The 21,532-nt window shown below is 39.5% G+C and overlaps 2 protein-coding genes across 2 annotated transcripts in view; one reads left to right on the top strand and one right to left on the bottom strand.

The window, feature by feature from the left end:
• Nucleotides 1-21,532, bottom strand: part of Ctnna3 (catenin alpha 3) — a 1,259,162-nt gene that overhangs the window by 741,531 nt on the left and 496,099 nt on the right. The window lies entirely within an intron of this gene.
• The window catches only part of Lrrtm3 (leucine rich repeat transmembrane neuronal 3), a 161,314-nt gene continuing 157,754 nt past the window's right edge, over nucleotides 17,973-21,532 (top strand). The window contains exons 1-2 of the mRNA XM_057751055.1: nucleotides 17,973-18,536; nucleotides 18,849-20,380. Of these exons, the coding sequence (XP_057607038.1) occupies nucleotides 18,533-18,536; nucleotides 18,849-20,380 (1,536 nt within the window). The 5' untranslated portion in view covers nucleotides 17,973-18,532. The remainder of the gene's footprint in view (nucleotides 18,537-18,848; nucleotides 20,381-21,532) is intronic.

The raw sequence follows: 21,532 nt of genomic DNA, 5'->3' as shown, positions 1-21,532 counted from the left end.
GTTTTGATCATGTTGCATTGATCCCACAAATAAATTAAGCAGAGACGTTGGTTCTTTCGGCCCTCTCTCTCCTCTCCATCCCTCCTCTCCACTCTCCACTCTATACCTAAGCAACATTTTAGTGATCATTACAACTGTTGCTTCTCTTTGCTTTGCTGAGAACTTGAACATCTCTTTTCTTTTGTCACAGCTCTCTTACAGTTTACAAGATTTTCCAGCGTTCCTAATTTTTGTCATTTTTTTCCTTACTGATAACCAATTTGAAAACAAATAGGAAGAAATTATTTTTTAAACTTGGTATTGGAAGCTTCCCTTGTTACCATCCTGGCTTTATGATTCTAAAAACTTTCACATAGACTATCTAAGACAGTAAGGTAGGCAATTTATAATCTAGAAATAAAGAATTGCTGTTTGATAATTTCACATATGTACACAATGAAATATAATCAATTTTTAGGCCTATTCTTTTAAGACATAAGATATATATGTTGGGACTATTTTCAAGGATTAACAGATACTTAACTAGTTTTCTTAGACCGTATTTTGGTGACTTTTCATGGTAAAAGAGAAGAAAACTAGTATTATGTCTATACCGAACTTAGAGTTGTCCTGGTTATAAATATATATACATATATACATATATATGTGTGTGTGTATGTATATATTATAATTATATATATAAGTAATATATTATAGGTTTTCACAATGGCTAAAATTCTCAGTTCACTCAGCCATCAGCTAAATTCAGAGCAACCTGCTAATATCTAATAACTGAAAATATTTATCCCAATAGCCACTAAAACATCAGTCCACTGACACAGATAGGCTAGGTAACAAGGAGGACCCATGGGGGGGGGTGCATGGATCCCCCTGGGAAGGAGAAATGGAAGAGATCTCCTGGGAGGACTGGGGGAAGGTGGGGATGGGAACTTGAGGCTAGGGAATAGATGGTGGGTGAGAGTACTGAAAGATATGATGGAGGTGGGGAGTCATTTCAGGATCAGGTAGAAACCTGATGCAAGGGAAACTCCATGAATCCATAAGGATGACCAGGTAAGACTCCTGGTAATAAAGGATACATAGCCTGAACTGGCCCTCTCCTGTGATCAAATTGGTCACTTCCCCAGTTGTTATCTCAGAGCCTTCACCCAGTAACTAATGGAAACAGATGCAGAGAACCACAGCCAAACATTAGGCTGAGCTCAGGGAATTCTGCTGAAGAGAGAGAGGAATGATTGTATGAGCCAGAGGAGTCAAGGATATCACAAGAAATCCCACAGAAACAACTAACTTGGGTCATAGGAACTCACAGAGTCTAAACCAACAACCAGGGAGCCTACATGTGGTTGACTTATGCCCTCTACATATATGTGACAGTTGTATAGCTTGGTCTGCTTTGTGGGACTCCTAACGATGAGAGCAGGGGCTGTCCCTAACACTCTGACTGGTTCTTAAGAACCCATTCCTCATACTGAATTGCCTTGCCCAGACTTAATACAAGTGGAGGTGTTTAGTTTTACTCCAACTTGATATGCTATCATGCTTTGTTGATACCCATGGAAGGTCTGGCCCTAACTGAACAGAAACAGAAGAGTAGATTGGTGGAGGCACAGGGGAAGTGGAAGAGGGAATGGGAAAAGAGGAGGGGAAAATGGGGTTTGGATATAAAATAAACAAATAAAATTACATTAAAAAGTATATTTGCCACTACTTCTAAACAGTTGAGTAGGAAAAAGCTTATTTTAGGCTGATGAAATAAGCTAATTAAAAACAAAAGCAAGGAAAAATAATAGACAGGTTCTCCCTCTCAGCATAAAGTGGAGGTAGGAAAGGTTAACATAGATACAAACCAAGAAAAACTTAAAGCCAATCTGAAGACATCAACATGGATTTTTTTTTTTTTTTACATAAGAAATACGTTTCGCAAACAGCCATGTTAATATTCCTGAAGACATTATTTTGGCTTGACCTCGCATATCATCTGCTTGAAAGCCTTGACTAGAAGCTCTGTTTGATGATCTGGAAGTACATCTGATACTGAAGAATCTAAATGAAGTTAGTTCATGCCACATGCCAGGTGGTTTTGCATACATGTCTAGGACACCTGATTTTCCCATGGCCGAGAGCAAAAGTTTAAGATCAGTACTCTACACTGATTTCTGTGTTATGAGGTAAGAAGTTTTTCATTCTGTTTCCCATACCTCAAGCCTGAAGAGATAGTATGACTTCATGTCCAGTTCCCTGTAGTATACAAGCTACCAGACATTTATTTCTGACAAGAGATCTACATTTGTCTTGGTCAAGTTACAGTTCACGTGGACAAGGATCTTATCTGAACTGTCACAATTGTGCTTCATCTGCTTTAACAAATGTCAGAAGGAAGGGATGACATGCACTTCTGAAGCCACCTTGAACTGCATGATTGAAGACAGTAATAATTCTTGCTTGGTTTTTCACTGTCTGATATCTGATAACTGTTCACTAACAGGTTCTGGTCCTACCGAGTGCTCATCAAGGTTAATAACTGTCTCCACTGAGAGTCCTGAAATGATGGAAGATATTCTAGGTGTTGTTGTGTAGAATCATTCATCTTTGTAACTCCTTGACGAGCAAGAATTGTTTTTCTGCTAATAAATACTTCTTAGGCTTGAAAATTATGTCTGGACAATTCCATTTCTGGGAAGTCACAAGGTTTCCTGTGCTTTTGTCCATGATAACACACAATAGCAACACTATGTCAAGTGTTTACCCACTTGTCATGCTAGATTATGCAGACTTTGTGGTGATTTGCATAAGAATGCCCCATTAGGCTCATATGTTTGAATGGTTAGTCATAAAGGAATGGCACTGCTTGAGAGGGATCAGGAGGTGTGGCCTTGTGGGAGGAAGTGTGTCACTGGGGGTGGGCTTTGATGTTTCAAAAGCCCAAGCCAGGCCCAGTGACTCTCTCACTTCCATTCTCCTGGAGATCCAGATGTAGAACTCTCAGCTACTTCATCAGCATCATATCTACCTGCATGCTGCCATGCTCCTCACCATGATGACAATGGACTAAACCTCTGAAACTGTAGGCAAACCCCAAGCAAATGCCTTTTTTTAATATAAGACTTGGTAAGGCCATGATGTCTCTTCATGGCAATAGAACATTGACCAGGACAGACTACAGAAATAGATTTGTGTTTTTTCCTCTTAATTCCCTCTCTGGTACCCAGAATGCAAATGGCACAACGCAAACATACACAGGCTAGGTTACAGATTTCTTCTTGCTTGCTCAGCATTCAGATTTCCTCATTCTGTATTATTAGAATACTTTTGTATAATGTATTGCTACATTTTATTTTGATTTATTCATTTATTTACTTACTTTGGTTTGTTTGCTTGTTTGTTAGCTTTCAGTGCTAAGGACAATGACCAAGGTCACATATGCTGGGCAAGTGTTGTAACACCGAGTGATAGCCCCAGGCCTTACTTATTTTTAAAAGTTTACAAATAAGGGGAGGGGAGTGTGTGTGTGTGTGTGTGTGTGTGTGTGTATCAATAAAAACAATTAAAAAACAAGTTTACAAATATAGTAAGGTGCCTAATAAAAGCCTACTTAGGCCACTGGAGGCAATAATAGGGATAAGGAGTAAAAGAAAAGAAACAGCCTTTAATCACCCAGGTATAAACACCACAAAAGTGCAGCCTCTGCTATTTTGCCCAGTGTAAGGAATACAACATATTAAATATAAGTTGATCAGCATGTTGTCAAGTTGCCAAAATACTAATGGGGATTACTTTTGGATGGTGACAGCATAGTTGCTGAATTCTGAATAAATACCATTAGAGTGGAAGGGAACATAAAGGAAATTTTAGTTGAAGAATCATCTCCTTTTTGTTTAATAAACACATTTTAATTTCTAGTTGTGTAAGTCAATCTTTATGAGCATGGAAGGAAAATTACATATAATTTCTATTATTGTTTTTCACAGAAAAGGATTTTAAATTCTCTTTGAGGAAGGCAGGATGCTTATAAGAAACAGACATAATAAAAAGGTCAAAGTTCTACCTCCATCACATATCTGAGCTGGGCATTTGCTGCTTCTCTTTAGGATTCGGTGTTCGGACTTGAGAAGTGTGGCTTGGATAAAATAATCTCAAAATCCTTAACAATTCTGTAAGTCTCTTAAGCCTTTAAATCACTATTACTTGGTATTACTAAGTATTTTCCAAGTTTAACGTGCAAAGCTTGTAAGCCACTTGAAATTACACAAAAACCTCTTGAGTCTTCTAGAAGTATCCATGGAAAATACACAAAGCTTACGGATCGGGACTAATGGCCTGAACATGTGATAACATGTTTAATTGTTTGGCTTTCTCTAGGCAGAGGTCTCGAATATTTCAGAAGAAAAGCGACAAGCTTGAAATTACATACGCTATATACTCTTCTCATTCCAACTAGATTCTATAGAGAAGTGTATAGAATAAATATAAGTTGTTGCCTCTAAAAGACAAGTGTTTCTTTCGAGAGAAAGTATGGTCTCAGCACAGCCAATGAATACAAGAAACAAATTACTATGCAATGCCTATTACCAGCTTTGAATATGAGTGTACACTAGGCACTACACAGATACAAACTTGTGCCACATATTAAATTTACTTGCTATTCTAGTAACTTTCCTATGGCTGTGATAAGACCCCATGGCCAGAGCGACTTGCAAAGGAAGACATTTATTTGGGGCTTACAGTTTTAGAGGGTTAGAGTTTATAGCTATTATGATGAACTTGATAGTCCATATGGACATATGTCAGCAGGTGGGCAGGCATGGTGGTGGAACAATAACAAAGAACTCACATCTTAAGATACAACAATGAGGTCGAAATGACTGGGCATGGAGTAGGCTTTTGAAACCTCAAAGCCCACCCGTAGAGACAAACGCCCTCCAATGAAGTCATACCTTCTAATCTTTCCCAAACAGTTACAAAACTGGGGATCAAGCATTAAAATATACGTACCCCTGGGTGCCATTCTCAGCTCTATTTCTAAGAGATATAAGCCCACATATGCACATTAACAGACACACAGAGTCTACAAGCATCACTCACCTGTGTATAAATACTGTTTTCTAATGTTCGCCTAGTCACAAATATACATTGCAAACTACCAAAGTTAACCTTTTCCTATTCTAAAAAGCATTCTAAATTATTACTGATAATTTGAAGCAAAATTCTAAAGCAAAACAGTAAAGAAATGCAGATTTCAATTCAGTGGTATTTTTTAGAAAATATTTACACAAAATTCTGTTATCTTTATTACATCATTTTTAGGAAGCTATTGATCTCGACTAACAAAATATAATATAAATATTAAAAAATATTTAAGTTTTCAATAGCTGTAATTTCAATAGCGGTATAAAATTAAAAAGAGGCATAGCCACATGGACACAGCAGTTTGAAAAGTTCTATTATCTCCAAGAATACTCCATTCCCACCCATACCTAAGCTATAGCCCCCAACATATTTTAAAACACATTTTATCCTTGTGCTTTTTTGTGTTTTATTCCATTGTCTTTTATTAATCTTCAAGTTATTATAAAAGGCAATGGATTTTGTGCTGTAATTTAAAATGTGTTACTAGAGCTGTTCTTACCCATCCTGTTTACAGTGTTTTATCTTTAAGATTACATTGAATACTGCGAAAACCCTCTTCACCTCTACCTACCGTCACCCCATGACATCGGTGCCTTTTAGAGGTAGCTATTGCATTCTGGTGCACATGCTGATAATATCATGATATACATACATGAAATACAGAAATTCCCTCATGTACGGAAGATTTACATAATGACACCACCACTGTGTAGTTTTGTATTTCACCTGCTTCACTGTTTGCTTTGAGTATTATCTGTGTTGATAAACACAGAGAAGAACAAATCTGGCTATACTTCAGTCATATTATTTTATGGTGTTTTCTTTCACCAAACTTTCTCTGCCTCCTTTTCTCTTTCTGAGCATTCTTTAAACTTTACTGTGTTTTCTTTGTTCTCATCTACTGGATTAAAAGACTGTTTTCAGTCTTTTGATCATGACCGTTTTCAGGCATGTGCATAGCATTTCATCTTTTCTCCCAAGTGATAAACACAGCTCATTCGTATCACTAGCAATGAATGGATCGTCCTTAAGCCCGAAAGGAGGATACAAGACAAAACCCACAATGGCGATTACTTAAAATTCACAGATAATTGAACAAATGGGAGCGATGTTGTAACTACAATCCACAGAAGAAGAAATGAAAGGCAAATGAACAGCAAAACAAGCTTTTTTGATAAGAAACGTGTATCCAAGATTCTTTTGCTTTTTAGGTTATAGAGAATGTGCACATAGTCAGAGACCTCTTAAAGGCCAGTCTTTCACTGACAGAGGAAAAGCAATGGATAGATAGCAATGGAGGGCAGCAGTCCCCTCATCCAGAGAAACCTTGACCTCCATCTTCGTCCATGAGCTGTGGTTCTTCTCTAAAGAATAAGTTTGCCCATTTCTTTGTCCACTCCATCATGCTTACCATGAATGACATCTGCTAAAATAATCCTTACCTCAAACATAGACAACTGCCCATTTAATTCCCTCGTCTACCTCACAACTCAGGCAGTAGTGAATACAAAGGAGATACAGAGGGGAAAAGTTGGATGGACAGTTTCTATGAGAAAGTACAGACTGTGTGATCAGTGAACCTATACACTTAGCAAAGGGAGATCCATCGTTGGGTAGTGATGACCCAAGTCTAAGGCACACCAGGAAGAAGTCACCAAAAATAATAGGGAATGGAGTAAAGTTCTCACAGACAGTGGTTGACTACTGTATTTCTGGATTAATCTCAAGCCACTGAAACCTATTGTCCTTTTGTGAATTGTATGAGGCTTTTTATTTTTGAGATTAAAATACAATTACATCATAACCTCTTCCCCTTCATCACTCCAAACCCACCTTCTCTAACAACAGCTAATTTTCTGATAGCTTCAAGCTAGGAATCTAAGCCCAAGTGAAATGGGCACCCTGTTGTGAGGTTGAAGATTCAAACAGGGGTTATATCCTCAGCATCTTTCCCTGCTTTTGTACTGACAACACTGGTAGCAGGTCCAGAGCTTCCATGAAAGAGGTTGGTGATTGGCTCTGATAGAAATAAATACGTACACACTTGCATCTGGAGTTTTTCTCCATGAAAAAGACAGTTTACTATCTAATCTTGTTGACACAAAATCCATAGCCTGAACCTTGCCTGCACAGGAGGAACTTTCCATCAGCCTTCAGAGCCTGACTCACTAATCAGATTAATGAAGACACAATAATCTTAATGGTTTTTAAAAGCCTCCAACATGGAATAGAACAAAATAAACTGACAAATTACATCAGAAGGAAGAGAAGTTTTAGCCTGGAGTATCCAACAAAAATTTGAAATAATACCCTCAGAGTGACAAAAGGCATTGCCTCTGATAGGGAAACAGAGTATGCTATGGAGACGAGCCAAAAACAGCCAAATCAGAGCTGGTAATACAACAAATATGATTATTCAAGTTGGGATGGGGTTCAGGCATCAACAAACATTTTGTACAGTGAATATTCTAATGTGCAGGGCTTAGAGGTCCCACCCGTGCCATTACAGTAATCCCGACACAGCAGTATCCGTACATGTGATTTTGAAATCGTTTATTGAAATCTACACTTTTAATAAATATATAAAGGATCACAGCAGAGAGCTGAGAGATCACTCTAAAATGTAAAAAGATAAGGAGATGGAAAGAGGAAAGAAAAAACAAAGTGTCAATCCAGGAAGCCTAAAATCTGCCTGAAAAAAATTCCAAAGAGAACAAAGAAAATATGGAGAATACATTTACACACACACACAAACACACATACGCATGCACGTGCACACACCAGGCCAAAGGGCTGGATAGACGGCATGGTGAATGTTCTCTAACCCCAGTTCCAGGGGACCCGATGCCCTCTTCTGGCCTCCGCAGGCACCAGGCATGCACAGGACGCACAGGCATTGATGCAGGGAAAATACTCACATACATAAAATTTAAAAAATTTAATACAAGAAGTTTTCATAGATCCAAAGAGCACAAGTCCCTAGACTTGAATGGTTCACCAAGTACTGCACCATGAATAAAGACAGACTCAAACTAAAGTAGTACAGTTACCAAATACATGGGATAGTAAAGAACCAAAGCATCCAGAGAGAAATTCATAGATTATCATTCGAAAGATAGGGTATCTTCTCAGCCATCATGCAGATAGCCACAACATAACCTTGTGTAGAAGATTCTGAAAGAAAATGGTTTATAACATGTGCAGAATCCATCCATCAGTAGGAGTGAACCAAAGTAAACAAGAGCCTCAGATGTGACCTCTTCATTCCATACTCATCTTTTCTGAGAAATTACTTACAAAGATGGTTTAACGCATTGTTCAGGAAATCCAGCAAAAAAAAAAAAAAAAAAACACATGAAATACAGGAATGAGATTCCCAAACATAAAGACATAAATTAACTTTCCCTGAGTCCTGTAAATCATCATGACAAGTTAGAAAATATAACATGTTTGAGACAAAGTGAGAAGACAATCTGAGTTACCCAGAAGAACCTGCTCTAGACAGCATGTGGAGGCGATCAGGGAGGCTTAGCCAGAGTGGAGTGTGCATGCATTCCCGAAATCCCATTACGTACTGTATCCTAAGAAATCCAACAGATGCCTAGAGACCTGAAACTGGCTGGTGCAGAACTCCCCTACCCTTCCCCTATGTGAGTGCTGGTGTCAACTGTGACATGAGTGTACTTTAAAGATAGGTACCTCCATTTGATTTGGAACTAATTAAAAACACAAAGGATAATCATATCACAAAGGATAGAGTCACGTAAACTTCTCTCAACCACAATTGCTCCAGAGGGAACAGCTAATTCCTGTAAAACTGTCATTACCCTCATCCTTCCTGGAACAGGTTTCGTCATGCTATCTAAAACTAGCTACCAGCACACTGTGGCCCTGTGATCTTTTTCTTTACTATCTCTTCAACCAGAATACATGGAAAGCATTTATCTTAATCATAATTGTATCAACAGCACCAAGGAAAGCTTGAGAACATAATAAATACTCATTGAATAGATAAATGAATTAGCAACCTAATACCAGAGGAAGTCTAATTTTCATGAAGCACTCATAGCCTTTTCTCCCAGTAATGAAATTAATATTTTAACTTTATTATTAAAAAATGTTGCAAATTAAAAAACAATCACTCATAGAATTTTCAGTGTAAGTTAATTATTGAACCACAATCATGCCACATGGTGGCTCTGCTGTTAGTTGAAAAATTCTCCCAAACATCTGCAAACACTCTTGTGATTGGTTTTCCGTCATGAACTACATGCCCATGGGTAGTAAATGTCAACAACATAAAGACAATTCACCAACTCAGACAACTTTAGTCCCCAATTAGTTCAGATACATTTCAGTACCATTTAAGGACACATAGATTCCTTTTCTGCTAACACATTGCAAACCAGTGTAGAAGCCCATTGCATGTTAGATATAGAGCCTAAAATAATTATCAACCAGATGTCTTCCTTTAGATACAAAAATAGAATCAGCCCAAGGAACATTAACCTTTTTGCAAAAGCAAGGTTTGTATTATCTTTTCCCACCTGGTGATTGGGGAATTTAATTCTCTGTGCTAAAATACTTACAAAAAATAAAAAATATGCTAGTCTAATCATTTCAAATACAAGTGATGATGGAAATACGCAATGCAAGCTGTATTCAAAAATTCTTCTGTTAATGGAATATATGTGATGTGCATACAGCCAATGTCTATGATGATACCGCTTTCACAAACTTTGACTTTACATTCAAAGCACAGTCAACTGTACAGAGCAAAACATCAAATATTAATATACAAATTTGGGGAAGGGGCTCTTTTATAGCTACCCCACTACAGCTCCCTTGTTTGCTGTGACACCGTAGACGCCTGGGGCTACATGGAGGGCTGTGAATTACAGAGCAGGTCTTTGGCGCCAGGCCATTCTTCATGGAATTTGTTCTAAAAAGAAATCTAGAAAATGATTTTTTTTTCTCAATACAAGGGACTACAAATAAATTTTATTACTTCTCATTTGATAAACAATGTTGAGACTCTATTAAAAGAGCATCTCACATCAATGTGCCAATGCATGGACTAATTTTGCAAAGAACAATATAACAATATTTTTAAGCACAAAAGAGAACTGTGATAGGAAAAAAAAAAGAACAGAAGTCCTAAAAACATGGCTATAGTGCAACATTGACCCAAGACTCCTTATTATTAATTCTTGTTACCAAAGTTGCCAGGGAAATCATTACTGAATTCCCTGCTAGTCTAAATACTATGCTGTAAGTATTTCTCTCTACTCCATAAGCCCTAAACAACTCAGAAGTCACTCAGGTTCTAAATTATCCCCAGGAGTGGTTAGATCCCACAGGTATCCAGCTGAGTTCTCTAAATGAGTGAAGGACTCGATGCACATGCCACTAAACTGACCGTTTTACATTAAATGACACAATGGAGAAGTGCCATGTGCCCAGTTGGGACCAGTTTGTCAGCTATGATGCAAGATCTCCATCAACGCAAAATCTTCACAAATGCAATAACGCCAAGTAAACAAGTCAAACCAAGAGGCTACAAGATGTCAAATGAAATGCTGCTATAGTTTAACAACATATATGGATTTAAAGATTTGATTTTAAAGTACCCCCAAAGAAAATAATAATAATGCATGTATATAGTAAGAGAGTAAGGATAAACACAACTGTACAATCTTCATAATTGTAGAAGTTGATAATTATTATAAGGTTTATTATATTTATTATGCTTTTATATAATTGTAAATATAAAAACAACTATATGATTATATAATAAAAATATTCATCATATTTTTCTATTTTTATGTATCTTCTAAATTTTCCAACAAACAACAAGAACAAAAATGAATATTTATTAAGGTCATGCTTGGTCTTGAGAAGTTACCCAAATTTAAAAGTGATGCGATAGCAATTTATGATATTTCCCTATTCTCAAAATTAGCTTCTGCTATCCATCTGCAGGCAGTTTCAGGCAGGAATGCAATTCACCTGCATTAGACCATGCCCTGCTGCTGTCAACACACAAGGATCTACAGGTGAAAGACGCAGGGGCCACCTCATAAGGCTTCGTTTATTTGATATTTCTTCTTTCTATAAAGATAGTGAGAGACCGTTTTAACAGTCTGACTTTTAACTTCTTTCATGTGTTTATCTAAACCAGAGGTGTTCACTCATAACTATATGTAACCAGACAAGGTTTTGAATGGAACCCTTGAAGAAAGCAGGTAGAACCAAGAATATTCCCAAGACTATGTCCTGATGAAGATCAGAATATAATTGTAAATGTAGATATACATCAGAGCATTGGAAGCAACTTGGTACAGTGATTCTATACTGACATCCTATAAATATATTACTTTGTGTGTACATATATATGTATAGATAGATAGATAGATAGATAGACAGACAGACAGACAGACAGACAGACAGACAGACAGACAGACAGATCGATGACATACTGGGGAAAACAACTTCTAAACTAGAACAAACACTGTTAACAGGATATTATGCAATAGACAATCATGATATTGAAAGTTTAGTGGAGATAGAACACTATGGAATTTCAAATATTAGTAAATTCTGAATTTCCCTTGGTCATGTTGGTGACCTTGGATGCATGTTTATTCTGGTATACACCCATAACCATCAAATCTAGATAGAATTAAGGAAATATTTATATATTCCTTGGTCTACACTGAACAAATATAGTTTATCTTTTGTTTTGTTTTTTGAAACAGGGTTTCTTTGTGTAACAGCCCTGGCTGTCCTGGAATTTGCGTCGTAGACCAGACTGGCCTTGAATTCAGAGATCCACCTGCCTCTGCTTCCCCAGTGCTGAGATTAAAGATGTGACCCACAACCACCACCCAGCTACTTATTCTTTCTCACAAACCCTTGGAATGGCTACAAAACAAAACCCTTAAAGGTTCAGAGGCAGACTTATGGGTTCCATTTTACAGGTGGATACATAAGATACTGAGATGCCTAGTTAAAATCAATTTTAAATTCAGAATGTCAACTGGCATATATACAATAAAAATGTTATTTTCTAAATCATTCCAGAAAATGTTTAGAATTCATCAAAACTTAACTCCTAGGATGTATTTATATCTTTGTGTGTATATATATATATATACATACATACATATATGTGTATGTATATGTATATATTTACACCTCAATTTTGATTAAACTATTGGGCTTTACTCTCCTCCAAAGCTACATACAAGGATAGCTTGATCCTCATCCCTCTGTAGGCCATCTGGATACAAAGATGTGTTTAGGAGGGTTTCTCCCCCCTAGTCATTTTATCATCTTCTGCTCTTGAATCCTAATATCATAAAATTGCCTTCAAAGTTGGACTTGGAGATGAAGATATGGTTAGCAGCTAAGAATATGCAATACTAAATGGTCCTCCCTGAAAACACACATATTGGTAGCATTATATGAACTGAACGGGTTATATTTAGGAATATATATTATGTTCATATACTTAGATGTGTGCAATAACAATTAGAAAATGAAGAGGTTGTGAGTTTGAAGGAGAGAAAGGAGAGATATAAAGAAGGGTTTAGGGAGGAAAGGGAAAGAAAAAGGGGTATGATCAAAGTATACTATTATACTATCTTAAACATAAAAATGTAAATACAAAAAAGTGTGCAATGCTTTTGCAGAGAGCATGAGTTCAGTTCCCAGCACACATATCAAAGAGTTCACAACTGCCTGAACTCCAGCCCCAGGGGATCCGCTGCCCTCTTCTAGGCTCCATGGGCACCTGCACTCGAGTGCCCAAAGATACCCACAGACACACAATAAAAATAAATAGTTAAAGAGCCTGTGCTTGGTACTCCATACTTGGAATCTCAACAATTGCGAGGCTGAGGCAGGAGAATTTGAGCTCAAGAGCATTCTAAACTGCGTACATAGTAAGATCTTGCCTCAAAAGCAAATATAATATGAAATAAAATATACAGTTTTAGAACTAAATGAAATTGAAGAAAATATGAGTAGTAAATCCAAACTTAATTCCAATATGTCAAACTCTTGATCTTACTTCTGAAACCAGACCTATAAAAGGCACTGATGACTCAGTATCCTCCAGGTTGCTGAGCCTGTAAAATTACAGAGTTGGGGAGAGGAAGGGAGGATCAGTAACTGAGAGTGCCTGCTGTTCTTCAGTGGACCATGCCAGCAAGGTCACAACCACCACTACACAGCTCCAGATCCAGGGCACCTGACGCCCTCTTCTGGCTGTCTGGGTACCTGCACCCACACAGACACACATGCATGCTCACATTTTTTTTTTCTTAAAAGAAATCTTTTTAAAAAAATAAAACTAAGGATCCATCTGTAATTTCTCTAATTTCTCTCATTATTTCATAGTTCTACTTCTAACCCATTTTTAATCGTTTTTGTTTTGTCTAAAATATATAAGAATTCAACCACTTCTGCTACTACACTGGCTCAAGGCCACCACCTTTCTCCTTGACTTGTGAGAGTCTCCTTATTGGCTTCTGTCCTGGCCCCTGTTGCAATAACAAGACCGAGAGTGATCATCTTAGCCCATATAAGCTCTAGTAACAAAATGTCACATGCAGTACAAACAACAGTCATCCATTTCTCACAGTTCAAAGACCTCGAATATGTACCAGATCTGACTTCTAGACAGAGCCTTAATAACAGCATTTTCAATCTTTGAACTAGGAAACACCTAGAGCGATGCCAGCCTAAGAGCTGATGCCAAAGAAGGACCTCACAGTGCGAGGATGGCAAGAATAGCTCCGAGAAATAGACAGGTGGTCAGCACTGAGGGGAAATACCAATTTTAAGACCCAGGGAAGGAGCTTGAGATCAGAACCATAGAGTAAGACAAGACATAAAGTCAATATATCAAAAAAAAAAAGTTCTTGAAAATTAAGGACAAGATGTATAATACAAGACAATGATATTTATATAAATAATCCAAGCGTATTTGTCCCATGAAAAACCACATGAGATAATTATTTCCCCCTGGTCCCCTCTGTGCCTCTCTCACAAGCGTATGAGGCACACGGATAAGTGAATGGCCTTGTGCAGCTGTTAGCCAAGAACGATGTCTTCATACCGACTTCGCAGTGTGAAGCAGGAAGGGTGAGCAGGAAAATCAGAGGCTTTCAAAACGCAGAGAAATGATAAAGAAGCTATAAATATGATTCCCTGTAGGCTTTTTTGAGACATGCAAGTTGTGAAGTCCCATTTGGGATGTTAGATAATAAAGACTCGGCGTTATCCTTCTGTACTGTGCTGACTGGAATGTTTAAAAGCATATTTACTGTTCCTGTGGAACTTATGGTCCAACGACGAAGACAGGATGTCCCCAGGAAGAATGAGGACCTGCTAATCATTTCATTTTCTCCCACCTTTTCCACACATCATTTAAAAGTACTTTCCCTGAAGTTATTTCCGATCTTACTAATAGAGGAAATCTCGAGACTCAACAAGGAGTGTGTATAGGTACAACTGCATATATCGTTCCTTTTAGAGACTTGGGCCCTCCTGACCGGCTAAGCACTCTGGTACTGATGCTCTTTGGCATCTGGTGGGAGACCCAGGGGAACAGTCAGTAAACTGGGTACAATTGTGTAGCTTTGTCTTGAACATCACAGATGTCTTTATCCACTTCCCTCAGGAGACCTAGGAATGGGACTGACTTTCCCTAGCCCCTCAGGGCCTCATGTATGGTGTATTTGTCAGAGCTCAATGATGTCCAAAAGAGGGAAATAAGGAACTATGTTCCAAAGAGAGAGTAACAGGGTGAAGAAAGTGTAAGACATCACGTACAAGTATAAAAATGTTATCATTAAGCTACGCATAATTAATACATATTACCAAAAACATAATAAAAAATCTCAGCAAATTTTATAATATAAAAAGACTGCCATTGCATCATAAGCTTATAGTATGGCTATTGTGTTTACTGACTAAATATAGTTTGGCTCTGAAAGGTGCCAAGCACTGTTATGTTAAAATAACCGAGAGACAAAATGTGACCTCTTGGAGGTCACAAGTCAGTATCAGATCTCTGCATTCTCTCTCCTATCGAGAGAGCACTTGTTACTGTTCACTCCTTTTTAGTGAGTTTTTTACACAGCCTCGTCCATCAAAAATATACCCTCTGTAGCCAGCGCCATGGAGAAAACTTCCTTTTTCCATTCCTCCCTAGACGATCTTACACCCACGTACATATGGGCAGCATTAAGTAGGCTCAGTGGTTTACAAAGTGGGGAGGGAAGAGACGGAGAACATGAGCATAGGAAATTGAATCGAGCAGGATCAGAAGAGTTAGGGACGCAATTGGAGGATAAATTTGATCAAAATGCAATGTAGGCATGTAATAAATTCTCAATAAAAAAAAGTAAAACCTTCTCTTTCCCCTTGAATCAGAACCTTGGGAAAAGAAATGTTTTTGATAAGCTGTCTGAGTGCTTTAGATATACTCACAACATATATAAGTTTAAGGCAATCACTACATCGTCAATAGCAGAACACCCAAGGGCGTAGCCTATGTTCATGGCCTCTTTGATTATCATATTGACCAAAGTGTTCACCCTTGGTTAATATCAAAGTGGCTCCTCTTTGAGATGCAGCCAACTTACCTAATATAAACAAAGCAAATATTTTAAATAACAATACTCATTTTTAGAAAACGGCAAACTCTATAGAGCAGGTGCTATGCTTTGCTTTGGGGTAGAGGAACAATCAGAGCTAGTTATTAGACATAGTCTATAGAATTAACAATCAGAGCTAATTATTAGACATAGTCTATAGAACTAACAATCAGAGCTAGTTATTAGACATAGTATATAGAACTAACAATCAGCGCTAGTTATTAGACATAGTCTATAGAACTAACAATCAGCGCTAGTTATTAGACATAGTATATGGAACTAACAATCAGCGCTAGTTATTAGACATAGTCTATAGAACTAACAATCAGCGCTAGTTATTAGACATAGTCTATAGAATTAACAATCAGCGCTAGTTATTAGACATAGTCTATAGAACTAAAACCATTTCTAAAAGAAAATGGAGATGATGAAGAGAAGAACTTTTCTCGCGGAATATAATATAAAAGACTACTCGCTAAAGTAGTTCTTTGTGAGTTTCAGACTGTTAATGCAGCCAATATTCAATATTAAAAAGCAACATCAGCACACAGCTAATATTTATTCGACTTACGTGACATACAGTGAGCTAAGCACTTTAAGATATTAAGATAGCATAGGGGTGAGTTTATATAGCCCAGGGCCCTACGTTCAATCCCCAGTATCACATTCAAAAGCAAAAATATAACTTAATACTCAAAATATGCTCTGAAGTAATTTTACCCTCACATCCATTTTACAGGCAAGAAAACTGAAGCACAGAGATGGTGAGCAAGCTGCTCAGGGTAACACAGCTGACAAATCTAGCAAGGATTAGTGTTCTGGAATCAGGAGACTAGCCCTTGCTTCCCCTTACTTGCTCTAAGACTAAGGAAACTCACAGGTCCCGCTCTAGAGAACAAGAGTGCCCTCTGTACAGCCTCACTACCATCCTCCCTTCACCTTATTCTCAGTGCAAACAGAAATGCCAGTGGAAAGGAACTAGTGACTGAGAAGCAGCTAAGACAGACTTGGTTCTTCAAGGAAGCTCTGTACGCCTTCCTGTATTCCGGAGCTTTGAGTTGGTGACCACTTTGAGACCCAAAGATCCTTCACACCTTTGAAATGTAGTTTGCAGTGAGACCTGCACACTGTTATTGTTGAAAGATAAAACAGGGTTCTGGAGAGATGACTCGGTGGTTAAGAGCACTGACTGCTCTTCCAGAGGACCCAGGTTCAATTCCCAGCACCCACATGGCAGCTCACAACTGTCTGTAACTCCAGTTCCTAGGGTATCTAGCACCCTCACAGAGACATACACGTAGGTAAAACACCAACACACATAAAAATCTCTAAAAGAAGAAAAGAAAAATTTTATTTAAAAAAAAAAAAAGAAAGCTAAAACAGGATGATCCATTCATTTAAAGAACTTGGAAAGCACTAGATAAATATTATTAGTGCAATAAATAGAAGCAACACCAATAAACTAGGAACCAAATGATCTTTGGATTCTAATACTAGCACTAAAAAAGGTTTATTTCTCTCGTGATTTAAAAAGAAAAAAAAAAGCCCCCAGCGACCAAAACAAGCCCAGTCATAAGCCATTAAACCAATTATATCTTTTGTGCGAAAATCAGAAAAGCCATTAGACCTATTAATTTGCGTGTCATTAGTCATCCTCTCTATTGTAAAGCCGACGCAGTCCGGCGTCCTGAGACACCTTGCATAATATAATCACTGGGACTCCAAGAGGTCAGACAGACATGCTCTTGATGCAGCTTTGGGGAGAGCTCAATAACTCATTTTATAAATTTCAGCTCAAAGCCTACACTGAGGTTAAGAAAAATTGACATTCGATCCGTGAACTTAACGTCAAGCTCTAGGAAAGAAAAAAAAAAAAAAAAAAAAAAAACTCTGGGAAGCACATGTTTGGCGATTCAGCAGACGCAGACAGTACAGACGTTGCCAAATTGTAAGACAAGACTTGGAAATCACGGCAAACGCTGCTAGTTATTGATTACGTTGACCATTCACTTCCTATCGAGTCGCCCAGAAAGAATCATTCATTTTCCAGCAGAGCCTGCTCATTTGCAAGATAAAAGAGAGCCAGCTCTGCACATGCCCATAGTGTTGCTCACCGCTGGGGGCAGCTTTACATAAGACTGCATTCACTGAAACTGAAGCAACAGTCCGAGCGAGCAGCTTTCAGAATGACAGTCTGCAGGAGTGAGCTGAGCGTGTGCGCGGAACCGGGCTCTCCTGCCTTCTGGGCTCCAACACAGCTCCTTGGCTGAACTGGGTGCTCACCGCCACCGGACCGACCGCGGGGCTATGGAATACAGATGTGGCAGTACAGGTAGCCCCACACTGCCTAGAGGACTACATCATGGGTTTTGAGAAGAAATTGTAGAAGCCAGTTTTTTTTTAACATACACACACGCGCGCGCGCGCGCACACACACACACACACACCACACTGTAAAGATGCAAAAACGTAATATCCATGAAGATCCTATTACCTAGGAAGACTCGGATGTTTTGCTGCGAATGCGGTGTTGGGATTTATTTGTTCTTGGAGTGTTCTGCATGGCTGGTAAAGAATAATGTTCCAAAATCGGTCCATCTCCCAAGGGGTCCAATTTTTCTTCCTGGGTGTCAGCGAGCCCTGACTCACTACACTGCAGCTGACAGGGGCTGTCATGCAGGCGGCCCCTAAGCCAAAGCAAAAGACCTAAGGACGGCCTTTGAACAATACAAAGGATGGGTATGTTTTGTCATTTTCTTCTTTCCTTCTTAAAAAAAAATGGAAAAAAAATCTCATAAGTCTATAATAATTCTGTTTTAATTGTTTTAAAGATTATCTTTCTCTGGTCTAAGACTATAAATTTGATAATCAGTGGACATATTTCCTTGTTTAACTATTAAAAAATATACAGTATCCTTAGACTGCAAAGATGATATTTGGTGTTAAATGTTTACATTTCTGAATACGGAAACCGATGGCTAGTTTTACTTGCTTTTTACTTAATGTGTTCCTTTTGGGGGGATAACTTTCCTAAGTTATTTTTATTCCCAGGTTTCAATGTAATTAGGCTACTGCGCGGACCAGCTGTAGCGGCAGTTCTGGCCCCCACTGTCTTACTGACAATGCTTTCTTCTGCTGAACGAGGATGCCCTAAGGGTTGTAGGTGCGAAGGCAAAATGGTCTACTGTGAATCTCAGAAACTGCAGGAGATCCCTTCAAGCATATCAGCCGGTTGCCTGGGCTTATCCCTTCGCTACAACAGCCTCCAAAAACTTAAGTATAATCAGTTCAAAGGGCTCAACCAGCTCACCTGGCTCTACCTTGACCATAACCATATCAGCAATATTGACGAGAATGCTTTCAATGGGATACGCAGGCTCAAAGAGTTGATTCTGAGTTCCAACAGAATCTCTTATTTTCTTAACAACACCTTCAGACCTGTGACCAATTTGCGGAACTTGGATCTGTCCTATAATCAGCTCCATTCTCTGGGATCTGAACAGTTCCGGGGCTTGAGGAAGCTGCTGAGTTTACACCTCCGCTCCAACTCCCTGAGAACCATCCCGGTGCGGATCTTCCAAGATTGTCGCAACCTGGAACTTCTGGACCTGGGCTATAACAGGATCCGAAGTTTAGCCAGGAATGTCTTTGCGGGCATGATCAGGCTCAAAGAACTTCACCTGGAGCACAATCAATTTTCCAAGCTCAACCTGGCGCTTTTCCCAAGGTTGGTAAGCCTTCAGAACTTGTACATGCAGTGGAATAAAATCAGTGTCATAGGGCAAACCATGTCCTGGACTTGGAGTTCCCTACAGAGGCTTGACCTATCGGGGAATGAGATCGAAGCCTTCAGTGGACCCAGTGTATTCCAGTGCGTCCCCAACCTGCAGCGCCTCAACCTGGATTCCAACAAGCTCACATTTATTGGTCAAGAGATTCTGGATTCTTGGATCTCTCTCAATGACATCAGTCTTGCCGGGAATATATGGGAATGCAGCAGGAATATCTGTTCCCTGGTAAACTGGCTGAAAAGTTTTAAAGGGCTGAGAGAGAATACAATTATCTGCGCCAGTCCCAAAGAGCTGCAGGGGGTCAACGTGATCGACGCAGTGAAGAACTACAGTATCTGTGGCAAAAGCACCACCGAGAGGTTTGACCTAGCCAGGGCGCTCCCCAAGCCCACGTTTAAGCCCAAGCTCCCCAGGCCGAAGCACGAGAGCAAGCCTCCGCTGCCCCCCACGGTGGGAGCTACGGAACCCAGCCCAGAGACAGATGTGGACACGGAGCACATCTCCTTCCATAAAATTATCGCGGGCAGTGTTGCCCTTTTCCTGTCGGTGCTGGTCATTCTCTTGGTGATGTACGTGTCCTGGAAGCGGTACCCCGCCAGCATGAAGCAGCTGCAGCAGCGCTCCCTCATGCGAAGGCACCGGAAGAAGAAACGGCAATCGCTCAAGCAAATGACTCCCGGCACCCAGGAATTTTATGTAGATTATAAACCCACCAACACGGAGACCAGCGAGATGCTGCTGAACGGAACGGGACCCTGCACCTATAGCAAGTCAGGCTCCAGGGAATGTGAGGTATGAACCATTGCGATTTCCAAACAAAATAAATCAGAGAGAGAGAAAGAGAGAGAGAGAGAGAGAGAGAGAGAGAGAGAGAGAGAGAGAGAGAGAGAGAGAGAGAGAGAGAGAGAGCTCTTAAAAGCTGGGAAATAAGTGGTGCTTTATTGAACTCTGCTGACGATCAAGGGAACACGGTGCCCCTCCCCCTCCCCCTCCCCCCTCACTGTGCTGGCAAGGGCCTTCCCTGTCTCTGAGAGTGTGTTCATATTATTGGGTCATTTTCCTTCCATAAATAATCAACCCATTGAAATTTAAATCCTATAATCAATATGAAGCTGAAACTCTGGTTTAACACCATGCTTACTGGATGAGCCCCTTTTATGGATTTCATTAACATCACATTGGTTTCCAGAAAAAAACAAACAAACAACTTCTTTTCCTGTGTGATCCCCCACATCTGATCTTATTCTCCACCTGGGAGGGTCAAATCTTCAGCTTTGGGTGTTTTGCAGTTCATTGGCAAATCCGAGAGAGAGAGAGAGAGAGAGAGAGAGAGAGAGAGAGAGAGAGAGAGAGAGAGAGAGAGAGAGAAAAGGGATCCCAGGGCCTTGGAGGGGGGTCAAATGAATCTGAGGAGAGGATTTATTGTGGCATGCAATAGAGACTGGGAATGAGAAACAGTGCCTGTCTTTCAAAGAAAACCCCAGAAAACTATCCCAGAGGGTGGTGGATTAAAGCAGGTCCCTGGGCAGTTTCCAGGGGTTTGGGAATTACAAGGCAAGCACCGGGACAAGTGTCAAAGGGTTAAAGCAGATGGCTGCAAAACACAAGGACAGTGAGTGCATGAAGTTTGACACTGGCAGCTTTTTTTGATATCCCCATCCTTGTAAAATCAAACTAAGGGACTCACTATCAATTTCCTCCAGCCTGTGTGTTCCCTAAACATGTTGATTGGTTACACAACCAGACCATTAGCTAGGCACATGGGAGGAAGCAGCCTGACCACTGGAAAGGAGGGAGTTCAGAGATAAGGCTTGCTGATGGAAAGCAACCCCCTCTCACGCATGTGGCTGGGATCTTCCCGGGATGTCTCCCTGCAGCTTATTTTCTGAGACACCCCCCCCCCCCCCCGGTGTAGCTAATCCATCCTGAGCTCTGGGCTGTCCG

Source organism: Chionomys nivalis, chromosome 19 (assembly GCF_950005125.1).
Source record: "Chionomys nivalis chromosome 19, mChiNiv1.1, whole genome shotgun sequence".
In the NCBI taxonomy this organism is placed as follows: domain Eukaryota; kingdom Metazoa; phylum Chordata; class Mammalia; order Rodentia; family Cricetidae; genus Chionomys; species Chionomys nivalis.
This window is presented reverse-complemented; position numbering and strand designations above follow the sequence as displayed.